The sequence below is a fragment of the Urtica dioica genome, chromosome 4 (assembly GCF_054948205.1).
Source record: "Urtica dioica subsp. dioica isolate 48M chromosome 4, U.dioica_male_clone48M_v1_H2, whole genome shotgun sequence".
In the NCBI taxonomy this organism is placed as follows: Eukaryota; Viridiplantae; Streptophyta; class Magnoliopsida; order Rosales; family Urticaceae; genus Urtica; species Urtica dioica.
Genome location: NC_142759.1, coordinates 21,353,752 through 21,374,101, shown reverse-complemented (window position 1 = coordinate 21,374,101; position 20,350 = coordinate 21,353,752). Strand labels below are relative to the sequence as shown.

Below are 20,350 nucleotides of genomic sequence, written 5' to 3'. Positions count from 1 at the left end.
GACTGTCAATTTTAAATTGTGATTTTTCAATATGAATTGAATTGAAATCCAATAAAATTGAATATGATACATTATTATAAGATGATAGTTATTATGATTGTGAATTGAAATTATTCCATATGAATTGAATTGAAATAAAATAAAATTGAATATGATACGTTATTATGATATAATAGTTATTGTGATTGTCAATTTTAAATTGTGATTTTTCAATATGAATTGATATGCAATAAAATTGAATATGATACATTATTATGAAACTATTGTTATTGTGTTTGTGATTGTGAATCGTGATTGTTTGATATGAATTGAATTAAAATTGAAATAAAATAAAATTTAATTTAATACGTTATTATGATACTATAGTAATTGTGATTGTTTGATATGAATTGTGATTCTTATTGCTCCGGTTAACTCAATTGGTATACTATTGACTATATGTTATCATACGTGAATTGATATTTATACGAATATACTTTATTTTATTACATCATATTTTATAATATCAATTTTATGTTTATAATTATAATTTTATATTTATAATTATAAATTTATAATTTTACATATATAATATTAATCGTGCTTAAATGGATCGTAATCGTGTTATTACTCGTAATCGTGTTAATTGGATCATATTTGTGCGGGTCGTAATCGTGTTTCGTGTCGACCATTCAATAATCGTGTTAATCGGCTTTTTATCGTGTTACCGTAATCGTGTCGTTTTAAACCATTATTTAATCGTGTTAGCGTGTTCGATCCAATTAAGAACCGATCCATTTATTGAGATCCAAATCCGCTTTAAATCGTGTCGTAACCGTTTCGTGTTTCGTGTCCGGACCAAATTGCCACCCCTAGACACGGGGTCCCCCAAGAGATTGTTGCCCACAACGGCGCGCAATTCATATCGAATAGATTCAGACAATTCTGCTTCAACCAAGGAATTGAACTAAGAATGTCTACGTCCCGATATCCACAAGGTAACGGCCACGCCAAAGCCGCCAACAAAACAATCGTCAGCTTTTTGAAAAATAGGGTCGATGCTAAGAAAGGGCGGTGGCCCGACGAGCTCTCAGGAGCATTTTGGGCCTGCCGCTCCAGTCCAAGGCGTCCTACTGGAGAAACCTCATTCTCTCTAGTACACGGCGTCAAATTAGTAATACCCATTGAGCATGAAGTCCAAACAATCAAGACGATGCACGCACATGGGAACGAGGACGCCAACGAAACAACACTTCTAGATTCTCTCGATCTACTCGAGGAAAAAAGAGATCAAGCCATGATCAGGATGTTACGGTATCATAAAAGCATCGTTAAATACTATAACAAGAATTTACACCATCACCATTTCCTAGTTGGGGCAAATTGGGAAGGACCCTACCGTGTAACAAATGTGGTCCACCCAGGAGTTTATGAACTCGAGACCTTAAGCGAGACACCCGTCCTAAGATCTTGGAACATCATAAACCTAAAAAAAATACTACGTTTGACCATGTAGGCCTAATAATCGAACTACATCCCGACGTGATCCCACTCATTAGGTACGTAGGCAATCTTGTCTTCAAGGTCCAGCCCCCACGATATAAAAATAAGTAAAGACGACTTCACCATCGCCAAATGACGACCTCTTGATTCCGCATCGGCTTCGTCACCAAGAATGCCTTACTGGATCATAAATCTATGCAGGGGACAAGGCCGAGCATTTGACTCCTACGAGCATCGGGGCTCTCAATGCAATATGAGAGTGTTCAAAGGAAACAACTCTACTCCGAGATGCATGGTAAACTGGCACAGGAACATCAAATCGCAACTGGATTCCAGTGGGCGTCGATGTCGTCCAAGTATCCGAATCATTGCTAAAGAAAAGAGACCGTTCGAATACTTTGTAAAACAAGCACATCATTGAGAATAAGAATTTTTGGACCAACACTGATAAAACATGACCAAAATGCTTGAGTAATGCCAAAAAAAATTCCTTTTCAGTCCGATGAAAAAGAAAATCGAGCTGAAATACTTAATAAATTTGTAAAAAAAAATTAAGATCAGATCTTTTCAGTCCGTTGAAAAAGAAAATCAAGCTGAAGTACTTAACGAATTTACTAAAATTTTTGCTTAAAAGGCATCTCAGTTCGACGTGAAAGAAAATCGAGCTGAAATACTTAACAAATTCACAAAAATTCTTGCCTAAAAGCATTTCAGCTCTCAGAAAAATGAAAATCGAGCTGAAATACTTAACGAATTTGTAAATTCCCTGCATGAAATTGGAGCGTTTTCAGTTCGACAACATAGAACATCGAATTGAAGTATTTAGCGATTTTACTGAAGTTGTACCTAAAAACATTTCAGCAAAATAAAACCATAAGTTCCATAAGTGTGATATGGCGATAACATCCCCACGGACGGACTCGCCACATAAAAAAAAAAATTATTACAAACATAAATAAATAGTTTTGCCCAAAAACACCGGGCCCAAAGAGAATTAAAAAATTATTCAGCAAATTATCCTCGACATTACCCGCCAAGATTGAGCTCGACTACGCCAGCATCAAGCCGTGCTGATCAATATCCATCTTCACTGGGGTGGCCTCCGGAACATCATCAGGTGACACTCTCTCTGAGTAAGGAGTAAAGACCACGTCGTCTGCTCCCATGAGCGAAGGAAGAGGCTCTGCTTAAAGCTCAGAAGTAAACTTGGAAATGTCGTCCTGGGCGGCCTCCTTCAGGTTGGCATTAGCGTCCTCGAGGTTGCCCTTCACGACATCCTCAAGAACCCCAGCCAGAGCTCGGCATTGGTCTAGCTTCCGATGGATCCTCGCCCTATTCTAGCGGGCAGCAAGGTGAGTTCGATATTTGGCAACTACGGCCTTATATTTGGTGGTTTCACCTTTCCTTCCCGATCGAGAAGCCTTCTCTTTGATTGCCTGAGCTCTGCGATGAAGTTGAGCGACGTGAGCATTCACCTTATCCAGCTCAGATTTAGCTTGGACCACACTGGCCGAGAGAGTCTGGTTCGCCTCCTCCAGCTAATCAACCTGCCCTTTCAGCTCGTCAATTTGCGCTGAAGCGATGTTGAGCTCACGATCTTTGCCCCCATCTCCAGAGTCATCTCTTTAAACGACTTCTGATCGATGGCCACCTCCCTAAGCTTGTTCTCCCTCTTGGAAAGCTCGGCATCATACTTTGCGATCTTCTCATTTGTCGTAGCAACCTCGGCAGAAAGACTATCCACCTGACAAAGCCGCTTAGCCATCTCCCGGACACTCTTCTCAGCCTTCGGACCTTATGCTCATAGGCGTAGACGCCTTTGTTCATTTCGGCCAAGAGCTGAAATATAAAAAAAAAATAAAAAAATAATAACTCAGCCAAAAACTTAAGAAAAATACATATCTCCTTCCCATATAAAAATAATAATAAAATAACTCACCTTGATGGCAGCGCAAGCCATGTCCCGATAAGCGTTCGATCTCTTCAATGACCTCACCTTGCCAAGAGGCGTGGTGGGACAGCGAATCTAGCGCAGCAGAAAGGCAGACAAGCTCGGGCTCTCGTACAAACCACAATCGCGATCGAAGTGAATCACGACCTGGTTTGTCTTCGAGCTCGACGCCAAGTTAGGTCCAAAGGACGAAGGCCCAGACGAGGTCGTCAAAGTGCCTTTAGGATCGACCGGCTTGGGAGCATCCTCAACAGCGGCAAGCTTAAGAGGTTTAGGGACATCGCTCGTGACTTCTTTGCCTTTCCTTTCCTCTACTCCTTTCTTTCCTTGTTCAACCTTTTTCTTCTCTTCCCCATTTTTCCCTTTCTCTTCATGCTTTTTCTTTTCTTCCCCTTTCTTTCGCTTCTCACTTTTCTTTTTCTCTTTCTCCCCCTGAGCCACCTCAGCCACCTCGACATCAGGGGGTAAGCGTCTTTCCCTTGGGCTTCTTAGCCGAAGCAGACTCCACCTTCGAGCTCGACCCCGACGGATCAGCCTTCCTCTTCACTACAATCTCGGCGGAATCGTCGGGATAGCAGATTCAGGAGCAGCCACCTCAGTCGGCTAAGTCACCTAAACTCCGTCAGCAGCTCGGCCGTCTCCCAGCAAAGTGGGCGGGCTTGGGACCCGAACTTCTTCATCACCCTTGAGCGGTGCCACCTCGGACGTCTTCCCCGAGGAAAAAGAGCCCTCACCTACCTGGGCCATCGAGCCCTTCTGAGTCTTCTTCTTGGCTAACCTGGCCCTTTTCTTCTTGGCCACGTAGTCGATCTCGGCGTCCATATGGCTGCTCACGCTATTTTCCACTAAAAAGAAAATGTGCAAAAATCCGAAAAGATTTTATAAAAAAAATGCAACGTGTGAAGCCTGATTCTTCAATATTAAACAAAAAAAAATATTTGAAATCTTATCAAACTGCAAAGGTCGGATCTGGTTTGATCTCAACCAAAGACCCTTTGTAAAAAACTTGGAAGATTTGAAGGAAGGCCAATACACCGACCAGTCCGGAGTTTGGCTAGCTTATCCTGGAAAGCGTTAGGTGTTGGTGCTCCGAGCTTAGTTGTATAAAAAATATATATATACGTACGGTGAGTAAAGCCAAACGATCGGACTCATCTAGAAAACATTGTTGGCCAGTTAAAGCCCTCCAAATTACCGGGTTTCGATACTCACACCATCCTTAGCCTATCGTGGAAAAAACCACAGAATGTTCATTGACTTCAAAATAAAAATATCTTCTCCCCCAGTGAGTATCTTTTCCTTGAAGATCCTTTATAACACTGCGCCCTGGAGCCTTAGTGAGGTAGAAGGTGGAAGGGGATTGTTTAGAATTTCGCTTGACATAGCCCAGCCGAGCCAGATCGATCACGGCCAGATTGACCATCTCCTTTTTGTCCAGGGTCATCAGCCCGAAGACCGCCCTGAGGAAATTCGGGCACATCTGGGGTATCGAAATTTGGAGAGAATCTAAGTACTCTAGCAAGAGATGAGGGATGGGAAATCTAAGCCCACATTCTCTAAAAACATATTTCATATATACGACAAAAACCCTCAACAAGGGTTGCCGCCGTCGAGATTGGACCCGGCAAAGCAAGGCAAACCTCAATAGGGACATCGAATTCCTCAAAATATTGCTCTATGTCGTGCTGGGTAACAGTCGACGGAGACGTAAGGTCTTGAGAAACCTCATCTAATTTTTTGGGTTTTTTGGGGGTTGACATTATGAGAAATAAGACTACCCAAATATTCTCCAAGAATTTAAACTAGAAAGTTATAAAAACTGTTTTCTTCTTAAGAAACAAAACTAGAAGAAATTCAGAAGATCAGTTTATAAGACTCTCAAAACTGCGAACTCGATATAGATTCTAACTAAGGACGAGCTAAGAGAAACCTCTGAAGTTCTTAGAGAGAGAGAGACGAAGTGAGAGAGAGAAGTAAAAATGAAAATTGACCTGAGAAAATCACCACACGCTGCCAAATAGAAAGTAAAATACTTTACTCCTCTATTTATTAACATTGATTAGCGAGCCAATTGCGTCAATCAGTTATATCCTACTCAAGTGGAAATTTCAACTACTTCTGACGAAAGAAGTCCAAGCGGCGCTCACCCTGACGCCTACACCTGTCCATCATGATCAATCAGCGTGACACGCGTCAAGGGCTACTCAAGTTCCTGGCTCAAATTTGAATTTCAAAATTCAAACCAATAAACTGTCCCCAAGATTAATTCTCGAATTATTTCAAAATTAGTTTATTTAATAAAGCTATTTATTAAATACACTGGGGGACTAATTGTGGGTGTAAGAATTACCCACCTTTCTAAAAATACTTCGAAGAAGCCCAAGCCCAGTGAGCTCGACGAAGACGAGAGAAATCAGCCCAATCCGCTTAAGCCCAGCCCGTCGAAACCGTGTCTGTCGCCTGACAAGACCAAGCACACATCCTGAAACCATCAGCCCAGAAGAAGCGGTTCTCCCCCATTTCCTCACCATCCAGGCACGCGCGGAATAAGATGTCATCTCGAGCTCCTCTTGGCCGACCACGTGTCATTGAGATCGACGACAGAACTTCACCGACCTCAGCTTAAATAAACGAAGATCTTTACTTCTCGCCACACATGATACTTCTTTATTTTTCTGATATTATTGTCTCCATTTCTTCGAGCTCGCCATTGCTTAATTCGAGCTCTATCAGTTTTGTAGCTCGTTGGTTTCTTTCTCTAAAGTCTCTTGTTTCATTTTCTATCTTTATATTTAGTCATTATTTTCGTTGTCAAAGCTTATTTCGATTCGTATACGACGAATTATTGAGATCCACACCAATACAAATAAATACGACATACAAATATATTATATAGTTTCGTGATTATTGAGGGATCGAATCCGAAATCAACAGTTTGTATTAAGCATCTCTTTAGGCCATAGATAGAGCATGTTTTGTGAGATTTACCTGTTTATGGATATCTGGAGACTGGAATGATTCAAACACTAAGCAGTTAGGAAATTATGTCTCTTTCAAGGTAGTCACATAATTGTTTCGACGCTATGTGGTAAAGGTAAAGGAAAGATAATTTGACGTGAGTGAACTTGTGCAAGTACTCTTCACAAATACCTTTTTTTATTTATTTTATAGCAATGCATCTATATAAATTTTACGCGGATGCATAAAAAATACTGATATAAATGTCCTTGAAAAATTTATACACCTCCCCCTTAGTCAGGGCCAGCTCAAGGGGTGGGCGAGTGGGGCAATGGCCCAAGGCCCCCTCTAGGAGCAAGGCCCATTTTTTTTTTTTTTTACTGTTGGTCTTGGACAGATAAAACAATAAGAAAAAGTCTTTGTCATCTTTCACTTTTGGGCCTCCGAATTTTTAAAAACAGGCATCCGGATTTTATATTAAAATCAGGCCTAAGTTAAAGTAAAAAAATAAATATGATAAATAGGCCTTTAATATAAAATTTCTTCTAACGTTATTGGTGTTATTTAGTTTATTTTTGTATAATGTTGTTATCTATCAGTTAAGTTTTTTAAAGTCAAATTAGGCTTCTATATTTAGTTTATTGTCTTTTGTTTTTAAACATACGAATGGATAGATAATTTTTTTTAGTAACAAGCCTACCGTTTTTCATAACTTTCATGGATCAAGAGAAACCAACATTTTTTATATAGTTAAATAAGTGATTCCTTCTATTTTTACCAAGTTATTAAAATTGATTTCATTGAGTTTTAAAAGGCCATAAAAAACAAGTTATTAAAGAGCTGAGAAAAATAAATGAAGACAAATACAACAAAAAGAATTTTCGTTTTTATAATAAAATATTTAGTTGTATCACAAGTTTTCTTAGGAATTTTATTTATCATAATTTTACATTGTGTTGTTTTTTAATTTTGGTCTATTTAAATATTATTATAAAAGGACTCTAAGATCCCCAAGTCAGAACTCATATGTCCCCTATTGTAAAGAAAGTGCAGACATCTAGAAATTGTATAGATGGAACAAAGACGATTATAGCGTTTGGATGACAATTATTGATTACGTCACTTTTGGATAACACTGGTGGAAGCTAATGATGATTAACGGTTTACTTTGAAGGCAAGACTTGATTCCCATTAGAAGTAGAACCCCCGAAAAAGTAGGTTTTTTTATTTTTTTTATTTTTTATATAAAGACATCTATAAGACTATGTTTATTGGTGTAAGATGGTGTATATTGGGTATAAATGGACGGTGTTGCGTCATATAGCCGTAAGCACTTTCACACAAATATAGCCGTAGCATTCTTCAACACTCCATTTTAGTTTTACTTCCTGTTATTTATTTTCAACTGACGCTTCAAATAATGATAAAAATAAAAATAAATTCATACCATAACCCTAAAGATGTATATTATTTAACGTGTAGCCATTAGTTTTTTTCCTTTCCAATTTTACCCTTAAGAGTTTAGATTTATTTAAGAAATTTGTAACTTATTAGGTTATTCCAAACATCAGGTTTGGATATAAGCAATGTTTAGAAACTTAAAAAACAGATGTTTGAGATAATAGGTTAAAATTTTATATGTACCATTTCTCAAATTATATACACTTGCAATAAAATTCACGTGTGAAATTCAAAATATTAATCACAAATAATAATTAGTTTATTCCATTATTTGATTGTAGCAGTTAGTTTATTAACCTCTTATGTCTCTCCACGTTCATTTTTCCATATGATTATCTCTCTCTCTCTCTAAAGCCGTACAAAAAAAAGATCTAACGCAGACTAATCATGATCTAACGGTAGCGGGACGGGACAGAATCCCCGCTACCGTTAGGAACAGTAACGGGAGCGAGACTCCCGTTACTGTTGACGGACGGGACGGGAGTCCCGTTAGCGGGACTAACGGGTGGCGGTGATGCCGTTAGTCCCGTTCGATTTAATTATAGCCGTTTTAAAATGTTACCGTTGTTAATATAGCCGTTACCTTATTTCGGCCACCCCCCTTTTTCTATTTCATTCATAATTTGAAGAAAATTGGTTGCACCTGTCTCAAAACGCCCTCGACCTAAACACCCAATACTCTTTCAATCCAAATTATGTTGCTCCTACTTTCGACCATTCAGAATTCACCGAAATTCTAAACACCCAAGTGCCATACTACCCTCAAATGGATCTCGAGCAAGCCTATCAAGCTCAAATTTCGCCATCCGAAGTGACTTATGAAGCATTTCAAGAATTCGAGCAACATATGCGTGAATGCCAAAATCCAAATGAAGAAGAAGATGACGATGAAACCCAAAATCCAAATGAAGAAGAGGAGGAGGAAGAAGAAGAAAACGTACCACCACTACCTCAACGTCGAAGTCAAGTTCCACCGATCAATCTTTTAGTCATATCGAATCTCAAGGCTTCGTTAGATTCATGAGTTCTATAATTCCAAACGTTTAAATAATGTCTAGGAAAGCCTTGAGATCCGATGTCCTAAAATGGTTTTTAGGAGAAAATGAACAAATGAAAGACACAATATCATCTGGTAGGTATAGCATAGCCTTAACCTCGGATATCTGGACTGGTCAATCAAAGATGGATTTCATGAGTGTTGTAGTGCATAATATAGACGACGATTGGAACCTCAACAAACGTATCATAGACTTTAGGAGGATAGAAGGTTCTCACACTAGTCAAAACATCTTAGACATCATAGCTAGTGTTATAGCTGAGTGGGGTTTGACCGATAGGATTATATCTGTAACCTTAGATAATGCCACAAGCAACAACACCATGATTAGAGACTTAAATGATAGACTTCATTGTGATGATACCCTTTTGCATCAATGATGTACTACCCATATCATAAACCTTATAGTTCAAGTTGGAGCCGCTAGTTATGACCATTCGATCAACAAGATTAGGAATTACATTAGTTGGATAAATAGTTCAACCTCTAGAGTAGACGAGCTTAAGAGACGCCTTAGACACAACGGTCTCCAAGAGCGCACATTTCACCTAGATAACAAAATTAGGTGAAATTCTACATTTCTCATGTTGACCAACTTTTTATCCGAACATTATGTCAATGTTATTGTTTCTTACATTAACAGTGAACATGGCGATGACGCTATCACCGAATATGATATTAGGATGGCTGAATCATTTGTTTCTTTTCTCGACGTTTTTCACAAAGAAACTTGTTATCTCTCTGCTGTTTACACTCCTACTTATTTTTTCGGTCTTCATACTATGACCATAATTGCTATGCATTTTGATAAATATAAAAACGAAACAATTTTTGAAGATTGTATTCAAGCAATGAGAGCCAAGTTTCTAAAATATTGGGGGGCTGGAAAGGTTCCATTATTATACGGTTTTGGAGCCATTCTAGACTGCCGATGTAAAATTGGTGGTTTAAAAAATTTTCATAAGTACATTAGAAACCGTTTCGAGGACCAAGATTACGTTGCACTTGATCTCCCGAGGATTGTGCAAGCTTTTTATGATCTTTTCAGGGTATACGAGGCGAAACTCCTTCCGCAATATCGAGCACAAGCAACTCAATTACTGACGCAGTATCCAAGAAGACACCAATAAACGAATGTCTTCGTCAACGCGCCCGCTTACAATCCATCGCCTCAACAACAAGAAGTTGGGACAAGTCAGACGAGGTCGAGCCCAGCCGATGCACGGTCCCATCCGGAGATCCAAGAGTACGATCGGAACGAGTGGGACAAACCGGATGACGAAGCCATCGACCTATTGGTTTGGTGGAGATAGAATACGAGGAGGTTCTCGGTCTTGTCATCTATGGCACAAGACATCCTCACCATCTCTGTTTCAACCGTGTCATCTGAGGCGGCTTTTAGTAGCGTGGGCCGCATCATCGACGATAGAAGATGTAGCTTGAAACCGGAGATGGTCGAAGCATTGACGTGTGGTAAGGATTGGATTCAACATAGAAATCGAGCACAAGAAACATTCATGTGCTTTGATATTCTTGACGATTTTGAAGTTGATTTTGCAAATGTAAACATCAATGGTTAGACTAACTTGTATAACTAAGGGATATCTCGGCCCTTGTCCGGGATAAATTATTAAATAATTAACGAGAAAATGGGTGCTCTTTTTCCTCGCCGTCGCACTTTTTTAGGGATCGGTGGGGTTTTTTAAGAGGTCCATTTTTAATTTCACATTCTTCTTTATTATTCTTTTCTACCCATTTACTTTAAAATCTTTTCAATTAAGTCATTGTATATAATTATTTAAATTCATTTAAATCATTTTTTTAAATATTTTTTCTTTTTTATTATTACGCCTAACAGGGTCCGAATCCTGTTAGGCGGGACTCCCGTTACCGTCCCCCCGTTTGGCCAAGTAACGGGAGTCCGGGCTTGGCGGGAGCGGGAGTCGCGGTATCTCCCGCCAAGCCAGGTTTAGCGCAGACAACGGGACTCATACATGGCCATCACTGTGTGGCCTTATAAGGATGAAGAGGACCACGCCGCACGACCAGATGTTGGCTATGGAGACGTCGTAGTCTCGCCGCCGCTAACACCTTTCTCTCCATCTCTCTCTCGCTCTCTCGGACGGGGTCAGATCCGTGTAAACTCTCACCACGATCCTTGGAGGATGACACTCGTTTGGCGCCGGAGAACACCGTCCGGAAAGTGGCGCTCTAGGGACATAGATATACGCGACTCCAAGCTGCGTGGTGACATAGAGACGGCGACGACGCGTTGCGATTATTTCCAAAAAAATTCCAATTATTTCCGACTTACATATTGTATCCAAAAATTTCAAGAATGAAAATCGTCCTCTTACGAACAGAATTAGAAACAAAAGTTGAAATAGAAATGGTATACTTTGCTGAAATCTATTCAATTTTTAACAAAAATTTCAAACATAAAAAAAACAATAAATGACACTTACAAACGAGTAACAAGATTTTACAGAGAAAATGAGTACTTAGTCTTCTTCCTTTGTTTTCTCAATTTTCTACGATTTTGGATTATTCTTCTTTTTTTTTTCGTCATAGAATCGCCAAGAGAAAACAAATAGGAAGGAAAGAGATAGGAATTCATTAACACTTGTCATTACTTGCAGAATTTTAATATTTATTTCCGATTTTATTTTGTTCATTATAGCGGGTTGTTTAAGAATATTTAGGTCACATGTATCTGTAAATTTAGACGGTTTGACTATTTTCTAAAATGTTTACAAACGTTTGGCTACAAAAAAAAAATGTATTGTTTTGTTTTTGGGCTATAAATCTATAGCGCCCTTTATTTAATGTATGATTGATTTAAACTAATTATTGGTATAGTGTTTGTTCAATGAAATAGTGTGTTCATGTTATGTTCTGATTTTCTATTTAATTGTGTTTATTAATGAAATTGTATTAATACTTCTAATTGATTTACCGACTTGATCTTTATTATTATGAAAAGTCTACAAGAGTCCTAATTAAATAATAAACAGTTTATAAAGATAAGGTTACAAGTATAAAAAAGGAAGAAGAAAAAAAGTGTATATTTGTAAGCTTAATTTGGTGTTACACATGTCAGTTTGAGAAAAGTTATTATTTGATTCCATATATAAGAAGAAATTACATCAACTAGTAAAATAGTCAAATGACTACCTTCACTTAAAATTATAGCAAAACTATTCAAACAATAGCCCAATTATAAAAGATTAGGCCAGTAACTCAATAGCTCATCTTCTTTTTTAAAAATAGCTCAAGTTTCGTTTTATTAAGAAAATAACTCACTAAACCGAAGTTAATTAAATTAGTTGTTTAGTTAATTTAATTAACTAAACAACTACTTTAATTAACTTCAATCTGGTGGGCTATTTCTCTAATAAAATAAAATTTGGGCTAGATCCTTAAAAGGAGGTAAAAATTAGCTAGTTGCAACATATACTTTTATTATTATTTTTTTTTTTTGGCGATATAGATTGCCTAATCGAAAATTGGTTTGTTAACCAACATGAAGTCTACTCTCCACATGACGTCATGTTTTAACTCGGCTCAGTTCGAGTTGGTTTGGCTCTTTAGTTTTATTTAGTGTTTTCGATTATGTCTTCTCTTAATTTTTTAATCCTATTTTATGCAAAGAGAAATGTACATTTACACGATGGTTAGAAAAGTACGTCAGAATTCGAACACGGTTACGCTATTTTTAGTGATAGGTTTTTCATGTGTCAGTTTAAGTTTTTTGTCAAATAATTATCCATTTTTATTATTAAATTGTATCTAAATGTGGAATACTAAGCCTAAAAGGACAATGTTATCGCTGAAAATTGGAAAATGTTGAAGATTTCGCGCAGTTTGACCCAATGCCGACCAAGTGACCGTGCCCGAGTCGGATTTGTAGAAACTCGAAAATCACGAGCTTCTTCCCCTAGCTCTAGGACGTTCTTCGTTCGTCACAGAGGATTGCTAGTAAGAAGAAGAAGAAGAAGAAGAAAGAAGAAGAAGAAGAAGAAGAAGAAGAAGAAGAAGAAGAAGAAGAAGAAGAAGAATCAGGGAGTAATATCGGTAACTCTGGCATTCGCTTCGATGCTCAACATTAGTCTGATTGCTATGAGTGAGGTGTGGGCGGCGTTATTCGTTGAGAATATTTGAGAGAATCTAGCTCGATCATAGTGAAATCAAGTGCAGAGGGTCCTCGACAGCGTTTTCACTATGAGAGAGAAATAGGTATAGTGATTGTGTTGACAGAGAATTGTATACCTCTTTCCCTATGAGGAAATAGGTATTTATAGTGGTTGGGTGGCTGAAAAAATCTCCAAAAGTCATATTGGGCAAAACTAAGGTGTGTGTGCGATAGGCAGGGTGCGCGCGCGGTTGGTGTTCACACTGGCGCGGCGCACCAAGGTTTTTTTTTGGCATTTTTCATTTTTTCTCGCCTTTTTTCGTGGGCTCGTCTTGAATGGACTTTTTAGCTTTCGTGGGCCCGTATTGGATTTTTTTGTATGCTTTTTTAGGGGTTTGACATAGAGTTTCTTGTAAGTCACAAAAAATTTAATATTTCCGAAAACGACTGACAACATACAATTAATACCATTTTTTTTATTATCCTAATTTTGTGAGAAACGACATCTCTTGTCCCTGAGTTTAGCTGATAAATGATAATGCAACGACATGTCCCTTTACACTTTGTTCAGCAAAAAAAACGTGTAAAAGTTTCCGTTCTTATTTTCAACCGTGATCACGTATGACACTCGACTTTCCTTTTTCCGTATCCTTATTTTATTTATCATTTCTTGTCTCGTCTAATTTTAATATTTATGATGCTTTTATAATAATAATAGTAGATACATTTGGTCAAAGCACCGACACACTGTGTTCTCATTTGAGAGGGCGTGGACGTGGACCAAGACAGTTCGTACATTTACCTCGATCTATATTCTTTAAGATATTATATGAAGTAAAAGATCGGAGCAAAAAAAAAATGAAGTAAAAGATATTTAGACTTTTAATTTTACACTTGCCATAACAAAAGAAAGAAGAAAAACAAACTGAAAACTTCATCTATGAAATATAAAAGTACCGTCAGAATGAGAAGCTACTATGTGACAACAATCAACATAAATGTAAAATGTCCATACATCTGTTTTCATAAATGTAGACTTTGTTGTGTTAAACTTAAAAGTAAAAAAACGCAACAGTAGGAATATGGAAAATGACAAATCTTCGCTACAAAACAGAACTTTTTAATTTCATAACCATTCATTTATATTATCTTCAATGATAAAAGCAATATTAAAATAAAAACGATAAAAGAAAAGTTTAAAAAAAAAAAAATCAAACGTATTTTTTATTCTTTTACTTTGTTCCTCTCTTTTGGCCATCTTCTTCTCTCTTTGTTTTCTTAAAATGCGTGTGTTTGGAACTGTAAAATTATCTAATTTTATTACAATTTTGCATAGTTGTAAATTTGTAATAAATGGATTATGTATATTTAAAATAAATATATACGAAATTGTACTATTCACCACCACAAGCACAAAGCCTCCCATTTTCAGTCACATCAAGCCAAGACATTCGAAGATGACAAGTTTGGATAAAGAAATCAAACCAATAAAAATACTTCCATTTTAAACACTTGTTGAAAGGTTCATTATTATAATGATTGAAAGTGAATCAAAAATATTTATAGAAACAAACAAGCAATCGAGTCTAAAATGATATGTCTTATGTATATAGTTATCTAATCCATCACCTTTTTTTTCTTCTTTCTTTTTGAATTTCCTATATCTATATGTCCCTACCTTCACACCATCAATAATACGCAATTAACTAAAGACATGAAAAGGAAGTGATGATGCATAATGGACGGTACAAGTCATCATCATCAACTAATTTGACACCGACCAGACCCAACTTTTAGACTTTTAAATATTAATTAGGCAGTATTTGTATTTTTCTGTTTCTTTGTGACAACAAATAAACTTAAATGCCCACATGTGCTTTCGGCCATAAAAACCTAAATCAAAATAAATAATAAATAATAAATAAAACCCCACATGTGCATTGTACCCATTTCCCAATATTGAAATTTGAAAGTTATAATCCTGTTTTTTAATCCGCTAAATCAAGTAAGCAAAAAATATTTTACCTTACTATTCAATATGTATACATGTATATATGTATTACATATATATATATATATATATATATATATATATATATATATATATATATATATATATATATGTGCGTGTGTGCGTGTGTGTGTATATATGCGGACTAGAACACAGCAAGACTATTGCCGTAGTTTGCTTTTGGGTGCTCAAAATCATGACTTTTTTATAACTTGCAACTAAACAAACCACAAGCTTAAAGAGTAGAGGGTTGGTACTCTCTCCAAAGACAAAATTTATTACTCTAAGAAACCGGGTAATGAATTATCTCAACGACCACAGTCCAACCCAATTGAATTATACGTACGTACTTCACAAAAGAAAAAAGGAAAATGAAAAAAAGAGACAAAAAATATCATGGCTACCATTTACTAACAATGAAATACTCCTAAAAAAAAAAAAAAAAAAAAAATACTAAACAATGTGGGAGATTGATCCGTCACGAAATCCGGAAAGAGAGAAATATAATTTTTATTATTGATGAAATAAATGGTTTTAAAGGAAATAAACATCAACAATAACAGCATATTCATCCTTTCTTTCACTAACCAAATTTTAGGTACACACCCAACATCCCATCCAATCTCTCTCCCTCATTCATATCTTCTGTTTTTTTCCTTCTTTTTCTTGTATATATCACATATATACATGTACATAAACTTTCTAGTAGCCAGCCATATCTCTCTCTTTCTGTCTATCTCTATATTCCTCTCAATATAGCTTAAGACCCAAGTTAACTCAACTTACTTTCATCTTACTTTTGGTTTCTCTTCTCTTTCGACTCGCGGATTATACGACGACCAGGCTGATCCAAGAGGATATGAAAAATAGAGGAACCAAAATAGGAAGAAAAAAAAAATCAACATAAGGATGAGAAGAAAAGAAAAATGGAACCAGAGAGCCAATGAGGAATGAATGAATAAATAGAAAAATGAACAACTAAGCTATCTCTCTCTGGTCTCTACTGGCAAAATGGCTGTTGCTAAAAATGAGGATTATTTTTCTTTATGTTGGGGGCCTGATTTATGTCACAGGTACCATCATTATCCCTATAATATTCCGAGGAAGGAGGCAAAGAAAAGGGTTGTGGAAGAGTTTAAACAGGGACGGGTTTTTGGGCCAGCAAAGAAGGAAGTCGTGAAAAAAATTACGGCAGTGAATCGGAAAGCCGTAAAGTTCTCAAAGGCTATAATGCCTGACCGAGTGTTCCAACATTTCCCGGCTAGGGCACACGATTTCCTTCACTCGATTACCGTCTTTGTATATCTTGAAGGTCGGTACAATTCTGACATTTTCCGAGCTCGCAACGGCCTGGTTCGCCTCAATGTCAACCTTTGATCATCAAAACCCAATTAACAAATTGATATTCGAAATTTAGATTCCTTGAACAAAGACCAGCGAGTGAGTACGGAAGAAAGCAATTTACCTTGATGAAATTGATGGACGGGTAACGAATGCAAAGAGTGTCGAGGAACGATGATATGTGTTTACATTGCGTGTTGGAGTTGGATTTGAAATGGACTACGGAGACGCCTGTAATTTCGAAATTCGAATAGCAGTTAAGACTATGAAAGCCTGTATGTTTGATTCGTTTATGAGAAAGCAAACTTTTTTTTTCATACCCGGTAAAGAGACTGCGGTTCTGAAGTTTTCGAGACCCGATACTTCTTCAACCCTGCCGCCAAACTTCAGATTACGAATATCTTCTCCACGGGATTTCTTCAATGCCACTTGGGCATGAAACAGAGATTCAGCTACTTCATTGTCGCACGGAAGTTCCTTCCTCAAGATCTCATAGTCTCTAACCGCCTCTTCCCATCTCTCTAGCTGTAAAGAAAAAACTCACAATTTGTGAACATATACATAAGCTTTAAAAAGGGTTTAAGAAGGGTTTGCTCTACAAGCACTTCACCTTGTTGTTTGAGGCGGCCCTTCGGAGCAGTGCTTTTGTGTAATTAGGTTGGACGCTCAATGCTCGGTTGCAATCTTCAATGGACTTTTCCCACATCCCGAGCTTGAACCAACATGCGGCTCGGTTGCAGTACAGAACCGGATTCGAGTCGTCGAGCCTGAGGCCTTCGCCGTAAGCCGAGCAAGCCTCGGTGAACCTCTCTGACTTGAAGAGATCGTTGCCACGCGCCCGAGCTCGTGTCACCAATCGAACGTTGTTGAGAAGCACCGCCACTTCGATGTTCCTCGAATCGATCTGCCCGGCTTTCTCGGCTGCCGTTACTGCGTTCTCAAACCTGCAAAACATTCATATGATTTAGCTAAACTGATGTAGAGATAGTGCTTCAGCTCAACTGATGTATCAATAAAAGAATGAAACTTTTAACGGCATTACAATAAATCTCTCCAATTTTAAGGTTAATTAGCTAAATCACCCTTCCCCGATCGAGGCTGGTTTAATTCACCATGAAGAAGCTTTAAACAATTTATTTGCTCCCCTAAAACCCACCTTCCAAGTGCCATCTCGTATTGGGCACGGACAAAGTGGAGATACGCTTCGGAAAGCATACCAAAAAACTTTACATTGGAACAAGACTTGGAGGGCGATTCAGGCTTGGGGACAGCCAACACGCACAACTCTGCATCGTCGATTTGGTGGAGCTTCAAAAACGCTTCCGCTCTACACATAGAGAGCTGTAAATTCAATTTGAAACAGGCTCAGCAAATCGTTATAGCTATCAGGTCATTTGAGGAATTGAAAAGAAAAAAAAAATAAAATAAAATAAAATCTCAGTAACCTGAGAGCAGTGGTCGGCCCCAGCAGAGACTGCAGCGTCAATCTCGCGAAGCACGTTTCTCCAGTCTCCGATCCGACGGCTATCGGTGCATTTGTTGAGATGTCTCTCTAGTATTTGTAGCTTCTGAAACTCGGTAGAATCTGGGGATGTAAGATGCTTCTTTGAATTCTCAATCTGCCCTAACCTGCACAACAAAGCTTAGTTATAGGTTGGCAATTAAAGAGTCGAAGATCAAAACTTTATTCCAGATCCCAATGCTGCTTTCCAATAAACCAAACACAAGGCGTATAAACAGTCCCACGATGTGAAAGTGAAACTCAACATCTTCAGTCTCTAATGAACAGAGGTCAGAAGCAAAATCAAGATCCGTGGTTATGAAATCGGAGTTCCTAAAACTAACCTGAGGAAGAGATTAGCGAGACGCTGGTGAGCCCTTGCGTAAGAAGGATCAAGCCTCACGGCCTCCTCGCACTCCCTCACCGCCTCCCAAACCCGGCCGAGTCCCGTAAGCGCCGCCGCGCGGTTGCTCCGGTACGCCGCGTTTCCCGGCGAAATGGAAATCGCCCGGTCGTACAACCCTAGAGCCTCCGCAAAGTTTCCCCTCTTATACTGCTCATTCCCAGCCCTCTTCAAATCCTCCGCGCCAACTCCGCCGCCGGAAACTGCGCCTCCTCGGCTCGCCGCCGGAGATACTGGCTCGCATTTTGCCGGCGCCGGTCCTCCACCGCCGCGCATTATGCTTCCGTGGCCGTAGTTCCCCGTGCCGGATCCAAGGACGTCTGTCCGGTGAGTCCGAGAGGCAATGCCGGGCTTGAGGATCTTCCCGGAGGGACAGATATTCCCGGCGGGAAGGACGCTCGGCGCCGGAGAAGTCCCGGAGGAGTCGGATCTCGCTGCGGTACCGGAAGAGAGCTCGCCGGAGTGTCCGGAATCGGATCTCCTCGGAGTCTGAGCCGTTCCGGCCCGGATTCCGGGGCCGGAGGCCGATCCGGAGGAGCTGGAGCTCGAACTGCTCGTGGCGGTGCCGCTTTGGCCGCCGTGGAGACGAGTCCGGAGAGGAGAGACCGGAGAGCCGAGATCGAGCTCTCGGAAATCCGGCTTGTTGGACTCGATGGTCGCGAGCGAGTCGCTGAGTGAGTCCAGACCTAGCGAGTCGCGCTTCTTCGACATCTCCGACGGCGAGCCGAGATAGTAATCGGAGAATCTCGGATTCTAGGTTTAGGTGTCTGAATAGAGTAACGAACTCGTGTAATTAGCAATGCAAGAAGAAAATAAGAAGAGAAGTGACAGTCTGACGAAGAAGAAAGTCTTCTTTTTCTGAAGAAGACATTACAGAGAGAGAAAGAATGAGAGAGAGAGAAAAGGAAAGAAAAGAAAAGAAAAAGAAAAGAGTTGGAGATCTCGTGATTTATAAAAGAAAGAAGCAAAGAATGGAATGTGAGTCAAGTGTGTGAGTGAGTGCTTTTAGAGAGAGAAAGAAACCAAGTCTAGAGAGAGACAGAGACAAGCTCTCATTTACAGACCAAGAAAAAGAAAGAGAGAGAGATTAGAGTTTGTCAAAATAAAATAAAACGAGATTAGAGACAAACGCTTTTATTTTATTCTTTTTTTTTTCTTTTACTATTTTCATCTTCTTCTGCTGCTTCACGAGACGGGTTTCACTTTCACTTCGCTCTCTATTTATTTATTCATTTTCATTCACGTATTTTGTTAATTTTCTCTTTTTTCTTATATTCATTAGGAAATATTATATAAAAAAAAGTAATATATATGAAGGGAAAAAAATTAAAAATTCGCTTCGGTTAACTCCTCACTCCCTTGTCGTGTCGTGTAGTTGCACGCGCTTTCCAGAAAGACTACAATACAACTAAAAGTAGTTTTCAATTAATGCCGATTAATTAAATCTTTTTATTATACCTCCTTTCCTTTTTTTTTTTTTCTTTTTTTTTTGTTTACCTTTTTATTACTTCATTGTCGAATCTCTCTAATTTGTGCTAATATTCGATAGTGGATGAGCTTAATTCGTAAATAATTTACTATGCTTGCCTTCCGTTCGTGGTTTTTGAATGTTGAGCTTAATTCGTAAATAATTTACTATATTTGTCTTGCATTTAAGACTTGTATTTTTATATACATGGTTGACAAAAAGGTTAAAGGTCATTATTCAATTATATGTATTATAATGTCTGTAACTATATTGCACATTAAACTGTTATTCTTCTTCATTTTTTTTTTCCGTGGAAAAACTGTTATTCTTCTTGATTCCTCTACCCAAAAAAAAAAAAAAAAAAAAAAACGGATTATTCTTCTTTCACATGCTATAAAATAGTAAATAACTTAACTTTCAAGTAATTTATTTTTGCAAAAAGTAATTTTCTAGAGGATAATGTTAAACTTGCCAAAAAGTTAAAAATACACACACTGTGTGTATTTGAGAAGCTATATATATAACTTCTCTAAGATTTTAGATTTATTTTATAGAATTACTAATGTTGTAGTTTGAGAATACTTA

The 20,350-nt window shown here is 38.2% G+C and overlaps 1 protein-coding gene across 1 annotated transcript; it reads right to left on the bottom strand.

Annotated features, from left to right (window-relative positions):
- Positions 1 to 15,546: 15,546 nt before the first annotated feature.
- Positions 15,547 to 19,370, bottom strand: TTL1 (tetratricopetide-repeat thioredoxin-like 1). Its single transcript, XM_089611978.1, has 7 exons — positions 18,239 to 19,370; positions 17,839 to 18,022; positions 17,550 to 17,734; positions 17,004 to 17,337; positions 16,714 to 16,918; positions 16,518 to 16,624; positions 15,547 to 16,423 (listed from the first exon to the last, which is right to left on the bottom strand). The coding sequence occupies exons 1-7, from the start codon at positions 19,006 to 19,008 to the stop codon at positions 16,271 to 16,273; spliced, it is 1,938 nt and encodes a 645-aa protein (XP_089468104.1). The 5' UTR covers positions 19,009 to 19,370; the 3' UTR covers positions 15,547 to 16,270.
- Positions 19,371 to 20,350: the final 980 nt, after the last annotated feature.

Coding starts and splice junctions, on each gene's coding strand:
- TTL1 (XM_089611978.1), bottom strand. CDS start 19,008: ATGTCGAAGAAGCGCGACTCGCTAGGTCTGGACTCACTCAGCGACTCG. Junction 18,023..18,238: donor CTCGCTAATCTCTTCCTCAG/GTTAGTTTTAGG, acceptor TTTGTTGTGCAG/GTTAGGGCAGATTGAGAATT. Junction 17,735..17,838: donor GGGCCGACCACTGCTCTCAG/GTTACTGAGATT, acceptor TTGAATTTACAG/CTCTCTATGTGTAGAGCGGA.